At 30.9% G+C, this 23218-nt stretch overlaps 1 protein-coding gene across 1 annotated transcript in view; it reads right to left on the reverse strand.

Annotated features, from left to right (window-relative positions):
• The window catches only part of LOC130452850 (limbic system-associated membrane protein-like), a 1112215-nt gene that overhangs the window by 1044370 nt on the left and 44627 nt on the right, over positions 1-23218 (reverse strand). The window contains exon 2 of the mRNA XM_056792329.1: positions 18318-18585. Coding sequence (XP_056648307.1) covers positions 18318-18369 — 52 coding nt within the window. The 5' untranslated portion in view covers positions 18370-18585. The remainder of the gene's footprint in view (positions 1-18317; positions 18586-23218) is intronic.

Below are 23218 nucleotides of genomic sequence, written 5' to 3' on the forward strand. Positions count from 1 at the left end.
AATTATGTTGAGTAACAAAAGCCTTGAAATAATGATTCGAATAAGCTGTTAATCCGATTAGACGGAAAATTTTTTTAATTAGAATTAGTTTCATAAATTCACAACAAACTAGTCGGTTATGTAGCATTAGAGATTTTCAGCTTACGTGACTGAATCTTCTTGTTTTAGGAACCAGATAGACTGCTGAATATTTTTGGAACCAATCCGATTTGAAGATGAATATTATCAGATATCGAATGAGTTTCTAATATTTCGAATACGAAATGGTGCATTGGAAATAATATACCCATATACAGGGTGAGTGAACTGTATTTGTAGAGCCTCTAGTTAACAAACGGTGATATATTTGGTCCAAGAAAGAAATCACACAAATTTTGGAAAAAATATTTCAACGTAATGTCCTTTTAGCTTCATACACTTTTTCCAGCGATGTTCAATAAGTTCTATACCCTTTTGATAATAAGAATCGTCAAGCTCCTCAAAAACCATTTTTTAAAGTCTGAGAATAAAAAATAATCCGAGTTGGCTGAATCTAGCTGATAGGGTGCATGAGGTAGCCATTTAAACCTAAATTCATTAATTTTGACCATAGCAGTAACGGAGTTGTCAGCTGGTGTATTTTCTTGATGAAAAAACACATTCATTTTAGCCCAATACGGCCGTTGTTGCTTGATTTCTTCGCTCGTTGCAATAATTTCATATAATACTTGCATCTTTTTTCAAGATAGTCAATAAATATTATCCCACGCGCAACCCAAAAACCGAAGTTATGACCTTACCTGCAGATGGAATGGTCTTTGCCTTCTTTGGAACTGGTTCTACTTTTTCAGTTCATTGTTATGATTATTCTTTTACTTCGGGTGTGAAGTAATGGACACACGTTTCACCTATGGTTATGAAACGGCGCAAAAATCTGGCTTTATTTCTGTTGAACATTGCCAAACACTCGATGCAAACATCTTCACCGCGCTGTTTATGGTCTATTGTGTGCAAAGGCGGTACCCATTTTGCGCTCAGCTTTTTCTTGTCCAAATTTTCAGTTGATGCGTAACCTCATTTGGTCGACCACTTCGATACTGGTCTTCGCAGGTTGTATGGTTTCGTTTTAACTCAATATTTCACTGTTGATAAGGAAGGAGCTGTCTGATCCAGAGTAGAATCTAGTTCAGCTTTTATATTGATGGGAGTAATGCCTTAAAGTATAAAAAGTATAAAAGTATTATATGACATTTCGATGACGAATTTTTTCCATCTTAACAACTTCACTGACAACGTTCAATATTGATGGCAGCCAAACAAATATTGAGCAACATGGCATCTTCAAACTCAAAACACATGTTGTATAGATTGTGTACTTTCTAATACAGTAGTATTTTTCAACTATTACGGTTAAAACCTAAAATTGTTTTCAGACACACCCACCTTCCCTAGAGTAGTTTAAGAAATATTATATACGATTTTTCAAATTCAAATTGTTGTTCCTTTATTTCACAATAAGGTTTTTAAATATGCTTTGACTAAATTCGAAGATCAATTACTTTATCACTTAAAAAACCACACTGCTTATTGTCAATAAATTGAATAAAACTATACGTTTCGTATCATACTTCAAAATTGTTCCCTATACCGTTCTTAAGTTGCAAACACTTTACTTGCTAGATAACAAAAGCAATTATTCATTACACAGGGCTTAAAATGCGATGAGTGAAAAAAAATTGTTTTATAAAACAGGTTTAATACAAAATTTTTCCTATTTTGCGCCTATTCTCTATTTCGAATTAAAATGTTGTTTGAAATTATACTAGGAAAATTGTAGCATCTATAATTGGGTGGTAACACTGATAAATAAACTAGTTGGAGCATTAACGCAAATCACGGATAGTAAATGTGATTTTATTTCCACACAGAAAAATTTGTTTTTCGGCAACCTTCCGGAAAGAACCTATTATTCGGACGCTTCTTCTTTGAGAAGAGAAGAGAAGCTTTTTCGGCCAAGTCCAGGAAGTATGTACTTTCCGGAATAGGAAAGTGAAATACGTTATTCTCATGGTATGTATTAATATGAAAATCTTGGTAGGCATCAGAAGAATACAGTTCATCATTACTATAGCAATTAAATACCTAAATAACTTCCTAATTTGACAAATTGATAAATAAGTAATTTCTTGTTGAAAGTTTGAATGGTTTCCGGTTGCTATTATTGTGATAAATAATGGAATGCAGCAATAAAAACGAGGTTAAAAATATGTTTGATGAAATTACTAATATCGTAGCTGCTGCTACAACACAATTACTACCCGAAAAATCAAAGCTAAGGTACGGAAGTATTCATAGTTTATTCGCAAAATGGATGGATCTAAAGATATGCAAACCTTTACCTTTACAGTGGACGTAATTTTGACTTATTTGTCACAAAAATTCAGAAACCGATAAAACTTCTACTCTGTAAAGCATCTACTCGGTGCTGAAATACACATCTTAATTAAAAATGATATAAACATAGCCACATTTACAAAGGTTATCGCATTTCTTGAAAGGAAGAACGTTGAATATGAAGCAAATAAAACAGAAGTCCTTCGCAGAAAACAAATCAACAAAGTTATTAGGGATTACGACAATAAAGGTAATTTAATAAAAAAGCCCAATTGTGAGAAAAAAGTAAAAGTAGAAGTAACAAGGTGGGGTTAGCGGATGCATGTAGAAGGGAAGCACTAAAATTTGTTGTAATTGGGCAAGGAACATTGATATTATACAGACAATATTTGTCATTACGGCTGTTCCATACCTCACACAACAAATTATTGATAAATTGTTTATTTTATTTTTCCATTGATGTTAACAACTAACCCACACGGTTGCCAAAAAAATATTGTATTTAACACAACCGGTAACTGTTTTTACGCATTCGCTGACTTCCAGGAGTCGCCTGCGGCTTGGCTTAGAATCTTGTCTACTTGCCCGAAAATACAGAACTTTGCGAATTTATTACGTAAATATGATTTCAAACTCATTGCTGCAACTCTACCAAACATCACTTTTTCAAATGCTAAGGTATGTCGTGTTTTGAGTAATTAAAGTCTCGATAAAAATTTAATTTCTCTTGTAATTTTTGATACATATCCCAACAGACCGCTACATACAAATATTAATCTTAATATATTGTACTAACTTTCAATAGTTTCCTTCCAACACATCAGTGTTTTTATTGCCGTTCAAATCTTTCAGCGTGATAAGGGTAAATTTGATCGAATGTCTTGTGTACATGAGGACTGTTTTCTGTAGCCCGACCTGTATAATTGACTAATAATTCTCATCATTGTTTATAACAACTCTTGTATTGGATTCAGTACACAATAAACCAAAACTCACCTCTTTCCAAAAAAAAAAATATATAATATACACTATATATTATATAGTTAACAATTCCAAAGATATAGAGATTAATAATTTAATATTTTTATCCCAATTAATTTTTACAGAAATAAAAATTTGAATAATCACAAATCCATTACTTCTTACAATAGATCACGTTAAGAAAATAAACTGGTCATTTGTGGAGCAACCTATATTTATTTGATCCATATCTTGAGAAGCACTGGCCATGGAAGTATAGTTTATTGCTTTTTGGAATCCGCTGATATTGTACTGGCTAAGAGTGGAACACTCTCAAAACGTCGAGTCTTTTAGGAAATGAATAATCGAACAACCTCGACCTAGTCGCTAAAAACCACTTACCTTTATGTTTTAGAGGGTGCTGGATACAAATACGAAAGTTATTTTTTCCTCTAATTGGGACAGAGACCTTTCACATATATTTTGTATCTTCAAATTTTCCGGAATTAACTACTGCTTTTCATGATTATATGTACGTTCTCTTATTTTGTTGAAGAACCAAAGTTAGTGCAAAATTAATTATAAACTACAGGACCACCTAATCAGTGAGACTTGCAACATCCCTTGGTTCATTTGCGAAGTTTCCCACAGTTACTTGTGCTTTTACTTTTAATGATGAGCTTGCCCCGGGTGACTCCTAAATTTCAAAGTTATAATTTGTCCTATGAAAATTTTGTTTCCAGAGCTACTAATTGTTCATTGATTTATGTTTACTGAAATGGTGAAGGAAACAAGTTGATTGCAGGCAGTAAATGAAGTAATATTCATTTATATTCTGAGATTCCGTGGAAACAATTCCTTCACTCATCTCTTTTCCTAAAAACCATAAACTTTCAAAGAGAAAGTTAAGTCACACTTAATCAATGTTTCCTTCCTGATGTTCAGTTTGTTTTCATGCAGTTTTTTAAATAAATATCTAAGAACGAATCCTCCCTTGAATATTAAAGATTTCTCGACGACTTTATTACACTATAGAAGTTTAATTGAATATCTCATTGTACTCTCACTAGGAGACAATACAAAATATATCACATTCTTTTCAATATCTGTTGCTGCGGAAGTTGATTGCTAATGTGAATATTATAAACTCTTCTTTTATGAATGCAACTCTCCCAAAATGATAAAAGATTGAAAGTCAAATTAATGCAACATTAGTACGTTTTCTTTTGAAAAAGAAATGGATATTAAATAAACTACACTTTAGTAATAGATTCTCATATTTTGAGTTGAAACTAATTTTTATAATTATTATATACGTGCTTAACGTATATGTTCTACCTTTTCCCTCCACTTGTTTGTGGGAAGATTGACAAAAAAATTCAACTACTTATGAAGAAATTCAAGACTTTGAATCGTAAAATTCATATATTATAACTAGCAGACCCGGCCACGCGTTACTGTGGCTGAGTGATTTGATTTGGAATAATTCCAATGACAATACAATTGCTCTCTCTTCTGCTTGTTCAATGAAATTATACTGGCATCGAGTTGTTACACGTTCTTCACAATTGCCCATAAAATAGATCTGAAGAAATTTTGGATCTTCATTTGGCATTCATTTTATGATATACCTGGCCTTAAATTTTGAATGTTGTCTCAAAATTACGACAATCAGAAGACAAATCACAAACTTAGGATGCTCCAAACGACGTCATTTGGAAGCAAGTATTAAATTTTCGTGTCTCATGCAAAAATAATTTTGATTCATTTGAAATGCCAGAAAGAGGGGTTTCAAAGGTTGAGGTGGAGTAGGGAATGCTGACAATACAACTTTTACTGATGCGCACCAATAGTAACTTTGGAATCAGCCGAGTAATTGATGTCTAGTTCATAATTAAATGCAAGACAAACAAATGATCCACATGTTACTGCGTGGTTGGTTCGATGATTTTCTCAGTTTTGTTCTCTATATGAATCTATATGAATGTACGCAACAAAGACAAAATGAAGAATGATTTGAAAGAAGCGACGTTAAGTGGTATAGGCAGAATAAGACATGTAGGTATAGTGTGTAGTCTAAGAAAATATATCACATCAAAGTGTGGCGCCATCTATGAAGTGCAAAGGAAAAAATTTACTCTGTAAACTAAACTAATCGTACAACTAACAACAAGCAACGTTGATGATCAGTTTATTAATAATTATTAATTATTGAGACCATTAATTTAAATAATAACTATCATATCATTTAAGTTGGACCAAATTATATATATATATATATATATATATATATATATATATATATATATATATATATATATATATATATATATATGGCAACTTTCATGAATATCAGTTGACACTGAATTTTTATATATTCAGATTTTTTCAATAAACAAATTAACTGACTATCTAATAAATAAAAGTACTTATACAAAACATCGTAACCTGTCAACTGATGACTACAGTTGATGATATGATCAAAAATTATGCAGAAGAGTCCTTTTGACCGAAAATTTCATGACAAAAATTGATTAAAATACTTTAGTCATTCTAAGGAAGGACAATACAGAAGTATATATTCAAATATTCTTGAAACGAAAGTATTGCTGCGATAGAAATCACAATATAGTAGGGTGACGGTTTAGAAAAAAAAACCTAATCAATAAATGATTAATTAATAAGCAAAATTGATATATACTCGTATGATCAAACAGCAGTAATATGTCAACAGAAAGAGATAACATTGTGTTCAGTCGAAATAGAGTGATTGGTATGGAAAACTAATCATTACATTCTTTCTTTAAAATTCAAACCATTATATTTGAATTCACAGTTTATGAGAAAGTTAATGAGAGCTATCATATTTTCACATTATTCAATTACTCAATGCAGTTTTAGAAAGGAAAAGAGTATGACAAAGAAATGAATAATATTAACAACAAAATTGAAGTTATTGGGAAACTGAACAAACCTTAGCCCAGAGGCAGCAAGAAAAATTGTTTGAAAATTTGATTTAAACTATTACAACCTCAAATTACTCGATGTAGTATCTCCAAGAAAAGGAGTGGTACAAAGAAATGCAAACAGTCAAGAATTGAATTTTCTATTAGTATTCCAAATTATTGAGAACTTTTAAGCTTTAACAGACCTCAGCCCCAAGGCAGTGAGAAGTGTGAGTGAAAGTCTAATGAGAACTTGCCTCAACTCCATATGTCTCAGAGCCAAAGAAAGCAACGGAATTCAAGTGGAAATAAAATCAAAGGCCAAACATTAGCATTGTTCAGAACTGTGAAATACGCTGAAGAGGGGTACTAACTACAAAAGGGTGCAAGAAATATCATCATAGAGAATGGAATGATGTATTAATTAAGATAAACAAGTATGTATATTCAATGGAGAAAGATATGTTTGAATTGACTTGAGTATTGAGGTGAACATTATTGTTGTACGGTTCATTGATTATTTGAAAATCTAATCAATTGCAGATGTCTAACCTAAACTCTTGTTCGTGGATTCCTTATTAAACTAAAGTTATGTTTATCAAATCTAAGATTATTTATTAACAAGTTTTGTCAATGTAGATTGTAATACAATTCATTTAATTTATTTTATATATACCATATTTGGAGAATTATAGTTTCTCAATTTTCTCCTCTCAGCTATTGAGAGGAGAAAATTGAGCATACGGCTACAGACGATTTAATGCTCTTCATATATTATCAAATTTATGTTAATTGTGACGACAACCTCGTGTTAGTAAGACATATCCTGTAATGAACATAATAGAAACATTGTGCAACAAATTTCTTAGGAAACAAACAGAACAGAACGAACTTGAATAAAATATCGTGAAAAAAATTCGAATTGTGTACAATAAATACTTAACGAAATGTTCTTGTATCAACTTTTTTCAACTATAACATATCATATCAGTATAATGATTATCGACTGGTGGTATCTAAGTTGAATTAGTTAATAATTCTACAAACTGTTTTTTAAAACCGTCTAATGAACTATTTTATCCACTATTTATATGTTCGGAAATTTATGGCTTATGTTCGTGTAATAATTATGCACCAGAAAGTTTATATTCAAACATCAAACTTTTACGGAAGTTCAAACTGATGATCTATAATTTTAACAGTCCTATATCAATGAGGAAAATAATTTAAATCTTTCTGTTGAAGATTTATTTGATCAATAATCTTTGGTGATATGAAAAATAAAATGGGTGGTTTCAGATAATACTGTGAATTCTTATTATGATATTTTCATGCCTGCAATTTTCCAGGTAATTTTTGAGTGCATAAATCATATTGACTCCTTTTTTGACATATCACTTTTGAAAAATATGATACATTCATTATTTTCATTTCTAGCTCGTTTTGTTCTTATTACTAAACGTGACAAATATACAAGAATTTATCTATCACGCAACTAACATACATTTATAATTTATCACCCAATTTTATTTATAAATATACTTGCGTGCATAGAAATTGGCCCACTGTAAACTTTTGACTTCAACTATATTTTTTTCTTTACTATATATACACCAAAAAATATATATTCTCAAAGACAATTTAATATGCTTATTTCTTAACAATATTACATAACACTATACATATGTTTTATTGTAATAGCCTGATATCTGGTCATCACTTTTACTTTTGCCCATTTTCAAGATTTCCACTATTGCATAAAGTTTTCTTCCTTCATTATTCTTCAAGAGTACTTAATGCACATACATTTCAATTGATGCTTTTTCTTCAGGAATTATAGCTGAAGCTGTTCTCTTATACAATTATTTTGAATATGTTACTTTCTTGGGATCCCTAATTCTTCTTGTAAATACTGTATTCCAATCATTTGTAATTTTGTCTTCGTCTCTATGGTAACAACCCATCTTACACTCCTATATGTTGAAATAGATTTGAAAGTTTCTAGAAGTTTTTGTTTTCTTTGACTTTTCTGTACTGCATAATAATTATTTACTTTTTACTTTAATTTACTTTTAATGCGTGCAATAATCTCGTTATTCTTCTTTCCTCAAGTATTCCCAAATATTCAACTCCACACATTTACTGTAATTATTCTTCGTGTATTGATATTTTTGTTTTCACGTCTCTTAACTATTCATTGCTTTTGTTTTCTAATTAAAGAAGCCCTTTTCCACACGTACAGATCTTTCATTGCACATAATTTATTTTAGTGAATACCTACAATTAAGTCTTCAGCAGAGTCTACTCAAAGACATTTGTAAATTCAATATTTTTGTCGTGAATATCGTTAATTCTTTTAGCATTTCGACCGTTATTTCTACTTCATTTGTATATATTTTCTATACCCTCTATAAAAGTCTCCTCCCTTCCTAGCGCCTAATTGCAGATTGGAGATTCTGTCTTTTTACAAAATAGCAATATATATACTTCTATATTGTTTCTCTATTTTCTGATGTTTTTCTCACAGTGAATATGTGACCTTTAACACCTAACAAGCTCTCTCTGATTCTTCTAGTTGATATTCTATCATATTTTTTAATATTGTTACAAGAATCACTAATGAACTTTTAACACTTCATCATGCATCCAAAGTTTGAATTGTCTTTATTATCGTTTGTCTAGCAAAAAGGCAATAAGCTTCTCAATTCTTATTTAGACAAAAATAGCAATCGTCCTGATGGTTCCGAGATACAGGTACATCGAACTTAAGACACTTCATTTTCAGTTATCGCAAATGTTCAACACATAAGAAATGTGACCAACAAGATTTATTATGATCTCAGAAATGAATGCAAAAACAGGTGAAATACCCTCTTTTAGAAATATTAGGAACCGGAACATTATCATTGAGATATGTTATTAGATTTTCAAGACAATTTATTTGGCCTGTATTATTTGTCATTAGAATAAATCAACTTTTAATTCATGTCATTCGCAGAGGCAATTATTTTATTACAGTATATTAATATATGAAACGCAATGGGTGAGTCAAATACTTAACTCATAAAATTGCTTTGCTACAAATATAAGTTGGAACGTATGTTAACCTAGCGGACCAATTTTTTCAAAAATGACTTTTGATTAGCTTAATAAAAAAACCATGGTCCGCTATCTTAACACATAAGTTAGCGAGCCACCGCCTGAAAAATCGCTTCCCTACGTACGGCAATTATATTTGAACACATCAATAATTGCCGCTTAATTTGCCGTTCAAAAAATCATCGTTGATTCATCCGAAGCACATCGGGGTCGGGCGCAAAGTCGGAGAATGGGCAATTTTCCATATATATATATATATATATATATATATATATATATATATATATATATATATATATATATATATATATATATATATATATATATATATATATATATTATATTATATATATACGTTCGTGGTACACGTACATTCAAATATAATTTCCGTAATAGCGAAGCGGTTTTTCAGGGTGTTACTTGCTAAGTTTATATGTTTTTTTTATAGGTTTTTTTAAAAAACTGAAAAACTCGTATAGTAAGTATACAAATCAACACTCATATTGTGTCTAATACACTCCCTCAAGAAGAACGGTCGGATTTGTCATTAGACTGTAGGATCCTTCTATTTATGGTACAATAACGGTAATTGTCAGAGATCGTCCGAATCTTAAGATGGCACAATAATAATTGATATAAGTTCAGTAACAAAAAAAAAATAAAAAGTCGAGCCCAAATGTAAGAGCGCACATGCTACATATCGTCAATTTATGTGCTTATATATGGATATACATATCGATATATACACTGCGACCCAGAAGATCTTCTTTTCATGCTGAAGCACTAGTAATGCTCAATGTTTATAGCTAAGCTGGTAATCTGAACCCTTTTAGAAAATTGTGATAAGACTCTAGTTGCCAAGGTTTATCTTTTTCTGTTTCATACTCCCTATATGTAGTTCTAAAAACTGTGCGTTTTTCAGGTGGCAATACCTCGACAATATTGTTCAACTGATTTTTTTCCAAGACTAAATTCTTTCCTAGTATTCTTCCAATTGTGTTTTAGCCGATTCCATAGAGAGGTTCGGGTCCTATTAAAGGCTTATCCAGCATGTCTGTCTTTTATTTCATTCCCTTCCACTCTCAGAACCCTTTCTGCCCTCTCTGCATACGCTACTTAAAGTATAATCAACATAAACACCCCACTTAACTTTGAAATAAATAATCTATAATATGAGTTTTGCTAATTATTTGAGACTATCAAGTAACTATAAAGAACTGCACTTTTCGAATGCAAATTGATGCATAGGGTTACGAACAATATATTTGATTGTTTTCAAAGTTAGAAATAGATATTATTGATTTTATTCCATTTCATACAAACATACTAGTATAAAGCACTATAATGAATCAGGGAACAAATGAAAGTTTTTCTTAATCATGAAATGAGTTTCACAATTGATTTTACCTATCTGTGTCTAAAATTTCGAATCCTGTTTCCCATAAACTGCTTATTTGCAATCGCACTACTCTAACGTGAAAGCTAGTTTTAACAACTTTGATTGTGTAGTAGTTGTCGTTCTAGTTCCAGTATAAAGAGAACTATTTTTATGACAAATTTCTACAAAAATTGCCCCGTGAAATGAGGAGTAAAACAATTCTATATTTATCTAAATATATAATGAACCTAATTAGTCTTCCTACTCAATGGAATGAGTCAAATTATCTGAAATGGTTTGTAAGAAAAGAATGATGGGAATGTATTTCCTTTCAAAATCACAGAAGTAGGTCTCACTTTTGTATTAGAGTGTACTTGGATATGATTTATGATTGAGTATTAAAATTCCAACTATTGTTTTTAGAATATTGATTATCCTCACGACAAACCAACATTATACCGAAAAAAAGCTAAATTACTCGATATAATATATTCTTCTTTATAAATCTGCGTTATTTTAACGTAAGCTACACATAAATTGATTCGACCATAATGGTATTTACGATAAGAGAAGTCAATTACTACTTATCCAACAAACTAAAAATGAAATAAGTGAACTACAGTATTGCCAAATAAAACTCTCAAAATCAAGCGCTAGTAATGGAAGAATCTGATTATTCATAATATTCTAATTTTATTATAATTGAAATGGATGTTTTATTGTGTTCTATACATAACTCCTATTTTTTATATTTGATGAAAGCAAAACTCGTATTGTGATAATGGCTATCTTCACCAGTGAATTGATAACAACTACTACTACTATCAATAACATTTTTGATTGAAAAATATGATTCTCTCAAGCAGCTTCTTTCTTTTCTTTATCCATTCTAACTTCATTACAGTACGTAGTACGTATCTAATTCCAAAGGTTACAATGTTAGAAGTTTATGCTCTTTTCCACAAAAAAATCCACTGTTACTTCCTAAATCAGTTATTTTAAGAATCTGTCGATAAACATTCTAAAACAGCTCCTCGACTTCTTGTGATACTAGTATCAACCCATACTTCTTTAAATTCTTGTTGTATACGTAAATAGTATATCCGAATTTATTCTGGTATTTCACGGATATGAGATTCGGATGATTACTTGCTGCCTTGGCATGCGATTCATTTGTACAAAAATGGTGAATTTGTGCAATTATTTGCATAAAGTTGCATCGATGATTATCTATGACTGTTGACGTGAATTCCGTAAGATTGAGGCATTTTTTTTTAATTTGCATCCATTCAATATGGCAATATTTGGATACCATATAATTTGACGATTGCTCAAATAAAAGCTCCTGTTGATGCAAAGAATCATTGGAAACATCCAATCGCGGTGGTTCAAAAGACGTCTATAAATCATGGATATATAAATTTCAACCTTAAACTAAACAACAATCAACTGTATACGTCTTCCAAGACGAGTCAAGTCCAACAAAAGTTGTTCACGTATGAAGCACTTCAAAGCACATGGTCGTCTGTTTCATAAATTGAATTAAATAACTGGATATGTGGCCATAGTTTAATCAGAGCAAGATAGAACGGTAAATTCTGAATGGTACACCAGGATTTGTTTGCCAGATGTGTTGGTAAAAATCAGGGAAACCAATCGTACATCAGTTCAAACAAAAACGTTTTTGAACAATGAAAACATCTAATTGAGAGGTCATCCGCTGTTGAGTCCTTGTTTGGCACCTAATGATTTCTTCTTATTCCCGCAGATCAAAAATAAATTAAGAAGTCAACGTTTTTCTACGTCTGAAGAAGCGGTTACTGCATTCAAATCACATGTTTTGGGTATACGTCAATCGGAATGGGAAAAATGCTTCGACAATTGATTCAAACGCATGCAAGTGTATCAATTTCTATGGAAAATATTCTGAAAAACATTAAAGTCATGTCCAATTATAAACATTTGTTTTTATTTGTCTATTACAAAACTTAAATAGGAAACCTCGTATTATGAAACAACCCCCTTAGTAATATTATCAACTGAACAGATTCTTGTTCTTCTAAATGTATCTGTGGTACCCAAGCCTAGTTACATTTTTTCCGATTCTATAAGCATGTGATACTCCTATCATCATTTCACAACAACTTACTGCTTCCGTATATGAAAATTCATTAGTCAAACAGTCCTAATTTAACATATTATTTATTTAGTTTTTAGTTTAGTCCTTTTTGTTGACGAGCAAATTTCAATGTATTCTTATCATCACTGGTTGTAATGGCTTATATACCTCTCCTCATTTTCCCAGAACTATTATTATTGTCCTCACTCCGTGTATTGAGCAAACAAAAATATGGAAATAAATCGTAACGAGAGTTTATACTTTATAACTCATAATAATGGTTGTGAATGTTTTTATATAACGATAATACAGTTGACTAATTTCATGTTTAGTTTGTTACACCGTGAATAGAATTCATTCCATATATCGAATGTGTTTGGTATTTTTAATTAACAAATAGGTACATTTTATTTTTACGTCTAATAGATATACACATTCATTTCTATAAAACCAAAAGCCAATACTTCTAATAAACAAAAAAATTGCTTGTAAATGGAATGGAAATTATATAAGCGAAAAATAAAATCTAGTTTTCTACGTCAATAATTCAACTTTAAATCTGAAATACATCAATTTTATCATCGTAAAATGAATCCAGGGAATCACAGAATTGAAATATTATAATAGGATAATGTCAATAGAAGAATCTATACGAAGATTCCAGGGTATATGAATCCTTGACGTAGTTAAAAAATCATTACCTCAAAATTTTTCACTTTATTCGCCTTCGATTTCAGTTTTTAACTCTGAATTGCTGTTTTATTGATCCCTAATGTTTGTTAATGTCAATCTCTTTTCTGAACTAGTAACCAGAATCTACTGATTGAGTGGTAATCAAACTTTTGGGAAAATCATCATTCGCTGAATTTGTCAAATTAACAAATCACAAATAATACACTTTTCAGGCATGATACCAGTAATTTTACTTGTTAAAATTTGTGGTACTATAAATAATTGACATATTATTCAGTTTCTATATAATTTTCCTCTATGGTATGTTAGTTAATGACGTATATTTCTGTTTATTTCAATAGAATTCTTGTGCATCAGTTATTTTTTAATCTCAAAATCAGTTAATTAGAAATGTTTGTTCTCTAGTTCTCCCCATATGTACCCCATTGCCTGATATTGAAATCAATATTTTTCTGTAAATTTCCATTTTCACATGGCATCTAAAAAAACAAGAAGCAGATATAAATGTTCTCAATCAGAGGAGCAAATGTAACAAGCGATAACTGCTGACATGTAGACGCATATCAGGGTGAAATTTAGAAGCCAGATTGGAAAACTGACAGGATTAACAGTCAAACAGAAAGGGGTATTTGCCAAAATTCACCACAGCTTTCTAAAATGTTTTATGTATTAACCTGTGCAATAAAGACGTCGAATAGCTATCTCTCTATCATGTATTCAATATTTAGTATCTTTAATTGAGCTTTAGCAAACCTCAACTAACAGTTAGAAGTCGTAACATGAACATAAAATTCAACCACTGGATGTTAATTTTTTCAGTATTAAAGAAGCCTTCCGTATTTTAGAAATTGCCTTCCATATTCGGGAACCGTTTATGGTACAGCTTTGGGAAACAAAATTTTAACAAAAGTGATCTCGAGAAAAACCTGGAAATTATTTACAGAGTTGTAGGTCCACCGCTAGAGGGCGTAATTAAATACCAACAATTATAAAATGAATAATTTACAAATTTTGCCTAATTAAGATGCATTAAAACTATGATTATCGTATTCTTGAAAAAATTCAGCGTATATTTGGTTTTAAAAGTTTTAGTCAAATAAGACGTGGGGGAAAGCAGGAACTTTTGAAGAGAGCTCCTTTCTACCAATGTAAAAGTTATAATTTCGAAACAACCTAATGAGTAACGTTTATGCTAGAGGGCTCTATTTTTTTATTTTTTAAATCTAGCTATCCTTGAAAAATTTTGAATGGAAACGTACAATTTTAATTGAGGAATATAAAAAAAGACCACATTAGCAACAGAATAGCGAAAACCGCATATCGATATCTTTTTCGTATCACGAGATATCCTGAGAAATGTGTAAATTTTAAGCATTTTCCTTTAAACATAAATTACTCCTGGTTGACTGAACGGATTTTAACATTTTTTGACTTCTCAAAATTGTCTTTTTTTGTTCTATTAATAAGAGTTCCAATTATTATGTCAATATTACTTATGCAGTCACCGGGAAACTGCGTTATGGAAATATATAAAAACAAACAGTGGGCTATGAAAAAACAAAACAAAAAGATATGTCTTGTTTCAAATTAAACCTAGTAATTTTTTCATTTACGTGTCATTACGATTTGTGTGCATTAAATTCGATATAAAATTCACTTAAATTTATATCTAAGATGATTCTTACAAACGAAGAAGCATTTGATATGATAGGCATTTACTTTGAATGTATGAGAAATGCTAATGTTGCTGCTAGGGTATATGCCATACAATATCCCCAAAGACGTCATCCCGGTAGAAGAGTTTTTCGTCGACTCATACACTGTTTAATAACGACTGGAAATGTAAATTTTCCTGTATTTAGAAGACGTGGCAAAAGGTCGTTCAGAGGAAAACCTGCATTTAAGTATTAGAGCAATAAGTAGAGTCACCGTTCAACGTATTTTGACAGGACACAGGTAATTTATGATGTAAAAAGATAAGTTTCCTAATCAAAACATACCCGCATAATATTATTTGTGTGCATGGTTATATGTTAACATAGTAATGCCATCTAGCAGTGGACCTACAACTCTGTAAATGATTTCCAAGTTTTTCTCAAGGTAATTTTTGTTATAAGTAGTCATATTACTCGCTATAATTTCTTCGGTTAATTGCGAAATTGCAACTTTTCTAAACTGCTATGATGAAAACTGTTTTTTTATAATTTAATTTAATGAGAACACAGACTGTCGAAAATACGGTGTCATCAAAATTCTGACGAAAGAGCAAGAAGAATTCGACATAAGCATTCTACATAGGATTATAACATCTTGAAAATATTTCAAGTGCCAATGAAATACGAATTGAATTAAGCTAGAGAAAAACGGATCCAACGAACAAAGTCAATCAGCAGTGACAGAATTACTACAGTAAAAAGAAAACATAAAGAGAAGAGGTACCTTCTTTCTGCCTCAGAAATCTACACTATACATAGACACAACAAGAATATCCATAAGCACAAGAATTAAGGAACATAAAGATAACTGCCGCTTGAAACACACCGACCGATTTTCTGCAACCTGATAAACTCGTCCGTCAACTAAATGGCAAACAACACACCTTCACTCTCCGAAAGCCATCTTTGTCATCTTGTTGAAGATTTTCAAAATAAATTCCACGCACATACAGAGAGTTAAAACTACCCTCAAGTTGAAAACTTCTAGAAACCAGCACAATTCCAGACCTGTAGAGTGAAGTTTCCTACATCAGAGCCATCAAGTATCTTTCATTCTCTTTCTATCTCTTTCTCTACGTCAGCATCTAGTAATTCGCTAGCAATCAATCTTATGGTCTCGTGTTGGCGAGCCGTCAAGAGTAAGAAAATTGACCATAACTCACACCGCCTTTTTCTTCAATTGTCTTATCCGTTACGAACCTTGGATATTAACAAGGCCATTATTCTTTTTCTTATTTTATTTAATGCGATAAAGAGATGATACTCCAAACCACTAGCGTAGTTTGTGCAGCCATGAATGCCGTCTTTTCCTGGTCCCTCTTACTATCCAGCTTGCCTTGGACAATAAACTGCAAAATACGGTATTTGTCAAATCTTAGTATATGGCCAAAATACTCCAGTTTCCGTTTTTTAACTGTAAAGACGCCTTCCTCCACTTTCCTCCACCTAGTTACTGCATAACTTCCATGTTGGTGATGTGCTCCGTCCAGGATATCTTCAAAATAAATACCAGTCCTTTTAAAGTAGCCTTAGTTGTGGTCCAAACCTCTACACCATAAAACAGAACAGAATATATATATATATATATATATATATATATATATATATATATATATATATATATATATATAGTCTTAATTTTAGTTCTAAAGTACGAGCCATTGTTTCATCATATTATTAAACATAGCTAGAATTTTTTCTATCCGTTTCTGATGGCTTGTTCCTACCCGATCTATGTCTTGACCGTTTATCGTTAGATGCACTGGAGAATATTGACTTTTGCTAATAATAATATGTTTTGTTTTTGACTTAGTCAAGGAGAGTCCATATTTTTCACTGGTTGGGTATATTTTTGGCATAATATTTTGTAGCTCTTCATTGTTATTTCCTATAATTACTTTGTCGTCGGCATTTCTAATGTCTAATGCTTCTTCGTTGATTTTGATGCCTTCTGATAGTTTCGCCAGTACTTTTCTAAATATTTCTTCAGATTAAATGCTGAGTTGGAGATGCGACAGAATGCAAACACCTCTTGACAGCCACTAAGCGATTTACCTACTTTTATTTGTTTCCAGTATATAACGATCTTTTCCGTCAATGCCAGTATATTTAAGATCCTCGATAAGTTGTGCGTATTTGACATTATCGAAAGCCCTGAAGAAATTTGAAGAAATCGATAAAGCACAACATTTCAAAGATGTTTATGTTTCACATTTTGCGTATATTCGATTTTGTATAATTTTGGTGGAAACCTTCGATTTGTGATTTATCAAGCTTATTAGGGGGTACTATTCACAGTGCTTTGCATCTGGTTTCTCAGGAATAACAATGAAGGTTGACTACAGCCAGTCTTTAGAAATTTTTCTCTATCATAATATTTATATGTAGTAATCATAGTTACGTAATTATTATTCCTAAGTAATTTATACTAGAGAATGTAATTGTCTATCCAACGTTCATCGATTTTATTTTAAACGTCGAAAACAGATATACAAAAATATTCTGTATAATACAATTCAAAATTGATTTTTTATCTCGTTCTGAAAATTTCCTATTCAACTTGTGAGATATCACTGTCGTGTCTTGATGCATTCTCAAATATTTATTTCTCTTAAATATTTTATTACTTTCTCTCTGTTTTTTTCCTTATTCAAAACATTTATATCTCAGAATCAAAAAAATATGGTTGATATATTCTTTAGCTAGAAAAAACCTTAAAGCCCTATGAAACCACTTTAAAATCCGAACGGAGCATACAACATCTATGTATTTTCTTCCACTCCAGCAATAAACCTCATCCGCACTTTTTCTATCCGTAAAAGGAAATTTTACAGACTCTAGTATCACACAGTACAATCAAAATAAAAGGATATACACTTGTGAGTAGGGCAATGCTACTATTTCTCTCAACAAAACCCCAAGGTATTCGTTCGACGAGCGCAGCTCTCTTATACAGCAGTTTTATGTCCCATAAAAGTAAAATAAGTTTTAACCGCGACGAACGAATCACATGCAAATCTGTTTGAAATACTCACCTTGCAATAGAAAAGCCTGAAGAATCACCAGTGTTGATAGGGACGAAAGCATTGTCTTTAAGTTCTTTAAATTCACTCAGTTCAATAAATTTAATGATCACAATGTAGTGTTTAAGAATAAACCCGGCACTTTAGAATGTTAAATCAAAACACTTTAATGTTGACGCCTGTTTTTATGAGTTTTCTATTCCAGCACTAGATATTTGGCACATTTTATTTCACCGCTCCACTGTTAAGAGTGCTGATATTAAGATATCTCCTCGTTAACCTGAAAAAAAATTTCATAACTTTAATAAGACATGAAAATTACAACGTTTGTTGAATGGAGATGGGTTAGTTTGTGGTAGATAATTTACATCGATTTTGATTAATAAAATCAATCAATTTAGCAGAAAAATTGAATATGGCAGAATATTAACAAAATGTTTTCTAAATTAATAAGTAGGATATTTTTGCAGCTATCATATTTTGAAAGTAAAATTTTAACGTGAATGTTGTTATTTTCAGAAGCTTTTATTTAGTGTCACCTGTCCCCTTGTCTGTAATCAAATATTGCAAGTTAAATTTGATTCACATGCCGGTTTCCGATTAAGCTGTAATTTATCATGCACGTATAAGTCAGATGAAAATATTATTATGACATAGAGCTGATCTGATGATGGAGCTGAGAGGTGGTAATAGGAACTCCATCAGCAAACGACCCAACATCATCGAGTTTGGGCTCATTTCATTCGCCTTGACGAGTACTTTGATACTATATGGTATCTAGGGTCTGATGATGAAGCTGGAAACTGGCCTTACTCCGTACTTAAACGATGCAACCCCATCGTCATCGGGTAAGGGCTCGTTGACGAGTATCTTGGTTGGCGTGAATATGAAACTCCAGCAAATTTGAAAAAATATTTGTTACGAATATGGATTATGTTTGATTGCTTAGATGGATAACAATGCGAAATCTTTTGTACTGAAGCTCCTATCCCTATGATATACTCGTGGGAGCAACATGAATAAAAAATGCTACTACGCTACTACAAAATGAAAACAATATTTAGAGGAGGCGAAATTGAAGCGACAGAAGAAGATTTCTAATGAAAGCATGTCCACAAGCGGCAAGGATAATATAACACGCTTTTATTTATAAAATTGAGACTATGAAAGAACGAGAATATTTAATAAATGAGGTGTAAAGTTTTAAAGTTGAAAATATATAATTATTTGTTCTAGAGTTGGTTTATTTTCAATTTTCCAGTTCATTTTATAATAATAAACTTCTTTTTAAAAAATATTTTTTTCTTTCATTCTTTTATCGGTCACAGTTATTTCCCTGAATACACTGATATGTTTTATAGACAAATGTACAACAATACGAATAGAATTAAAAACTTTTTGAATTACAGTCGACTTACTATTTGAATTATTTAAAGGAGTTACTGTGTAATGTGGAAAAGTATTATATGTACAAATATTATGGTAATTTCTTAATAAAAATATGTACAAATTTCCACTTCTTTAAAACTCACAGTTACTAAAATATGTTCATCAGAGATCGAAAGTGGTTATAGTAAATAGTTTCATCACTATGTATATAACAAAAGATTCAGCACATTGCAGTTTAATCATACCGAAATGATTATCAAGAAGGTATTGGATAAACAGCAAAAGTTTTTAAAATACATGTAATACCGATATAAAAGTATATTAAGCTGATGGTACAGACGTATGACAAATTGAGATTGAGAAAGGCAAAACTTATGATTAACAATTAATTGAATCTAGACTATATGGATTAAAAAAATTGAAAACACGCTTCTATAAATAATCAAACAGGAAAATACAAAAAACTCTTGGATGAGAACAAAATTACTGATGAGAAAATTAATACCACTATTATAAAAGCGTGGGGTGTGGTACGTGTTTTATAACCAACAGATATGAGTTTGATTCCCATTCCGGGGCTGTCTGATTGATTTTTTTCATTTTTGACTATTGTTCATTGAATGGAACTTCCATTATTTCTTCCTTTCCCCGTTTTCTTAATAAGCTCGAAATGGCTCTCTGATAAAGCTTTTTCATTTACTAAAAAAACGTATAGCAGTGAATGTTTATTGTAAGTATGCATTTTTGAGTATTTTAAGCTTCTCAAGTATGGTCAAGGGCACGTTAGCGTTGAACTACATCAAGCTAGCACATATGTCTGTATTGATAGTTTGAATGTCATTGCAAATCACTCAAACTTATGGAAAAGGTGATAACATATGAAGTTGTGATTTCACGCTTATAATACTGAAACATGGCGTCATTTATCACAATGGAAAAAGCTCGAATGTCTAGATGCAAGTTCAAAGCAAATTGATTTTAGTCATATTCTATAAGGCACCTTCAATGCAGTCCCGAAAATCAAATAATCAACTAATATTAAACTATCATGTTCTTAATGAACTGTAGAAGGACAAATCATAAGTTGTTTACTAAGACAATACTTTCCCTATCAAAAGACCCCGCCGCCTTTTTATTTCCTAAGGAGAAATCTACATTTGAATGAACAATATTTAATGATAATGTAACTGTACTTGTTAAAGAAAATACGGCACGTGTTCTGAGGAGTCGACAGAAGGAAACGTCCAGGGCTATTTCAATCATTGCAATATTTGTATGGAGTGTGAATTCATAATAAAATCTTCCACACAATCAAGTATTCTCATAATCGCATAAGTTATTAATATTTCTTAAATATAGATAATAAAGCTTTGAGAAAATCATAAAGTAGCAGATGATGAAAACAACAAATTGTAGATGAGGCAATAATTTTCTAAGCAAATTCAACAAAATCCCGATATAAGTATTGATATTCCTATAAAAGGGCTGAAGTTTGGTATCTGTATAACTTGCTTTTGTATATAAATTTTATTAAACATTTTCCGGTACATAATATTGGTAATAATTCCATTTGAATTTTCAAAACAGCACCATGTTCACAAATAAATTCTATATTTTTGCAAATGGAAGATCATTTCTCTTTCAAATGAAAGCTTTATTATATCCTAATAATATTGTTTATTGTTAAATATTTTTCCGTTGTAAGAAGAAAATTAATTGAATTTAGTAGAAAACATGAATAATAAATACTAAATGTGAAATATAAAAAGCTTAATAACAAGCATCAAAAGTATGTATTTGTGCCAAAAATAATTATTTTCACAATAGTGGCTATTTTAATTAATTATTGTGCCTAGCATGAGCTTTTTATCAATATACGAGTAGAAATAGATAATACATCCATTTCAATTGAGTATTTTAATGAAAATGATTTCTCTTGTTTAGGTAATTTAAAATTCGAATCAATTGTATCGCGAGATTGGGGATTCACAGAAAATCCTACAACATATCCAAGGAAAGAATGTTATAAAAATAAAATAGTTTGATGAGAAGATAAAATTATTGACAATGGCTCCGTTATTATCAATTTTCTCACATTGGTTATTAAATACCCTGCCTCATCCACTTCATTAATGTTTCCGCTTAAATTACTTATTAACATAGGGAACGAAAACATTCAACTAATTGGAATGCATCAAGTGAATTACTGTTTGAGTGAATATAATTTAGCTACATACTACTCATGATAATATTAAATGAAATGAATTTCTAAGTGAATAAAGTGAATCATAAGACCAAATGGCAATCATAATTGAAATCCTAAACTACCTAGAATTATTTATTGAATATAATTTTAACCAAATGGCCAATTCAATATATTGAACAAAAGCAACAAAAACATCAATAGAAGCCGAATTGGTCGATTTCAAATATTAGTTGTATTAATAAAAAAAAAGTCTGTTTATTCCAAAACATTCAAATGTCGTACTATTTGATATCATGTTTCCATTTCATTTTTTTTTTATTTCACAATGGCAATACATTTCAAATGGAATAGATATTGCTTGAAGTAAATAATTTTCATTGGGTTCAACAGTTTCATAATGACAGGTGGTTGATTTTAAGGACTAATAATTTGAAATAAAAGAAAATATTTTTAAACGGAATGTGACAAAGTCTAAATATATAGTTCACAAAAGTTTTTAGTTATATTAAATAAAACTTGCGGAGATTGAGAAATTTCTCCTGGCAGAAAGCAATTTCTAGTAAAGTCATAAAAAATATCATTTCACGAAAATTCCGGTGATATCTACAGAGTAACTTTTAAATTACTTAAACTTACTTAAGGATATATATTCGATTTGATAATGTGTCACCAATTTTAGGAACAAGTGAGAAGAGACTATATATTACTCTCTACTCAATACACAGCCTGGTAAAGTTACGATAATCGAGCTTTTATACAGTAGTGCAGCTTCACTACAGTGAATATTTTTTCTTATTTCGTCTGATTTATTCAATTATAAAGCACCATAACATCATCCCGCTAGTTGATCAACTTGTTCAGTGAAAGAATTACTATAATCCTTTACATGTTTTCAAAGTATACTATGTGCTACTCTACTCTTTTTTATATTTTAGTTTCCATTTATCCATTCCTATCCTCTTTGAACCTCCTTTAATTGCCTCTTCACATTTTTGCCTTAACCAGATCGGGATCTACTCTTTAGTTTAATTGTTTCCGATGGTTTTTTTTCTCATGATATACCTTGCTATTTGTATTTTATGTGTTTTTATGAAACTTATAACTTTTAGACATATATTTCTTCATTAACTTCACCTCTTACAGTTTCATCTATTGTACTGTCTGGTTTCAGAATTACCCTCATTTTTCCACTCTAACAATTCTAGATTCTTTTTATCTATAAATCTTTCATGTTGTAAATCTGTTATAATTATGCAAATTGTCAAAAACGCAAATTGAAAAAATAGGTCGAAACTATTTTCACCGGTTTTATAAAGCT

Source organism: Diorhabda sublineata, chromosome 2 (genome assembly GCF_026230105.1).
Source record: "Diorhabda sublineata isolate icDioSubl1.1 chromosome 2, icDioSubl1.1, whole genome shotgun sequence".
Taxonomy (NCBI): Eukaryota; Metazoa; Arthropoda; class Insecta; order Coleoptera; family Chrysomelidae; genus Diorhabda; species Diorhabda sublineata.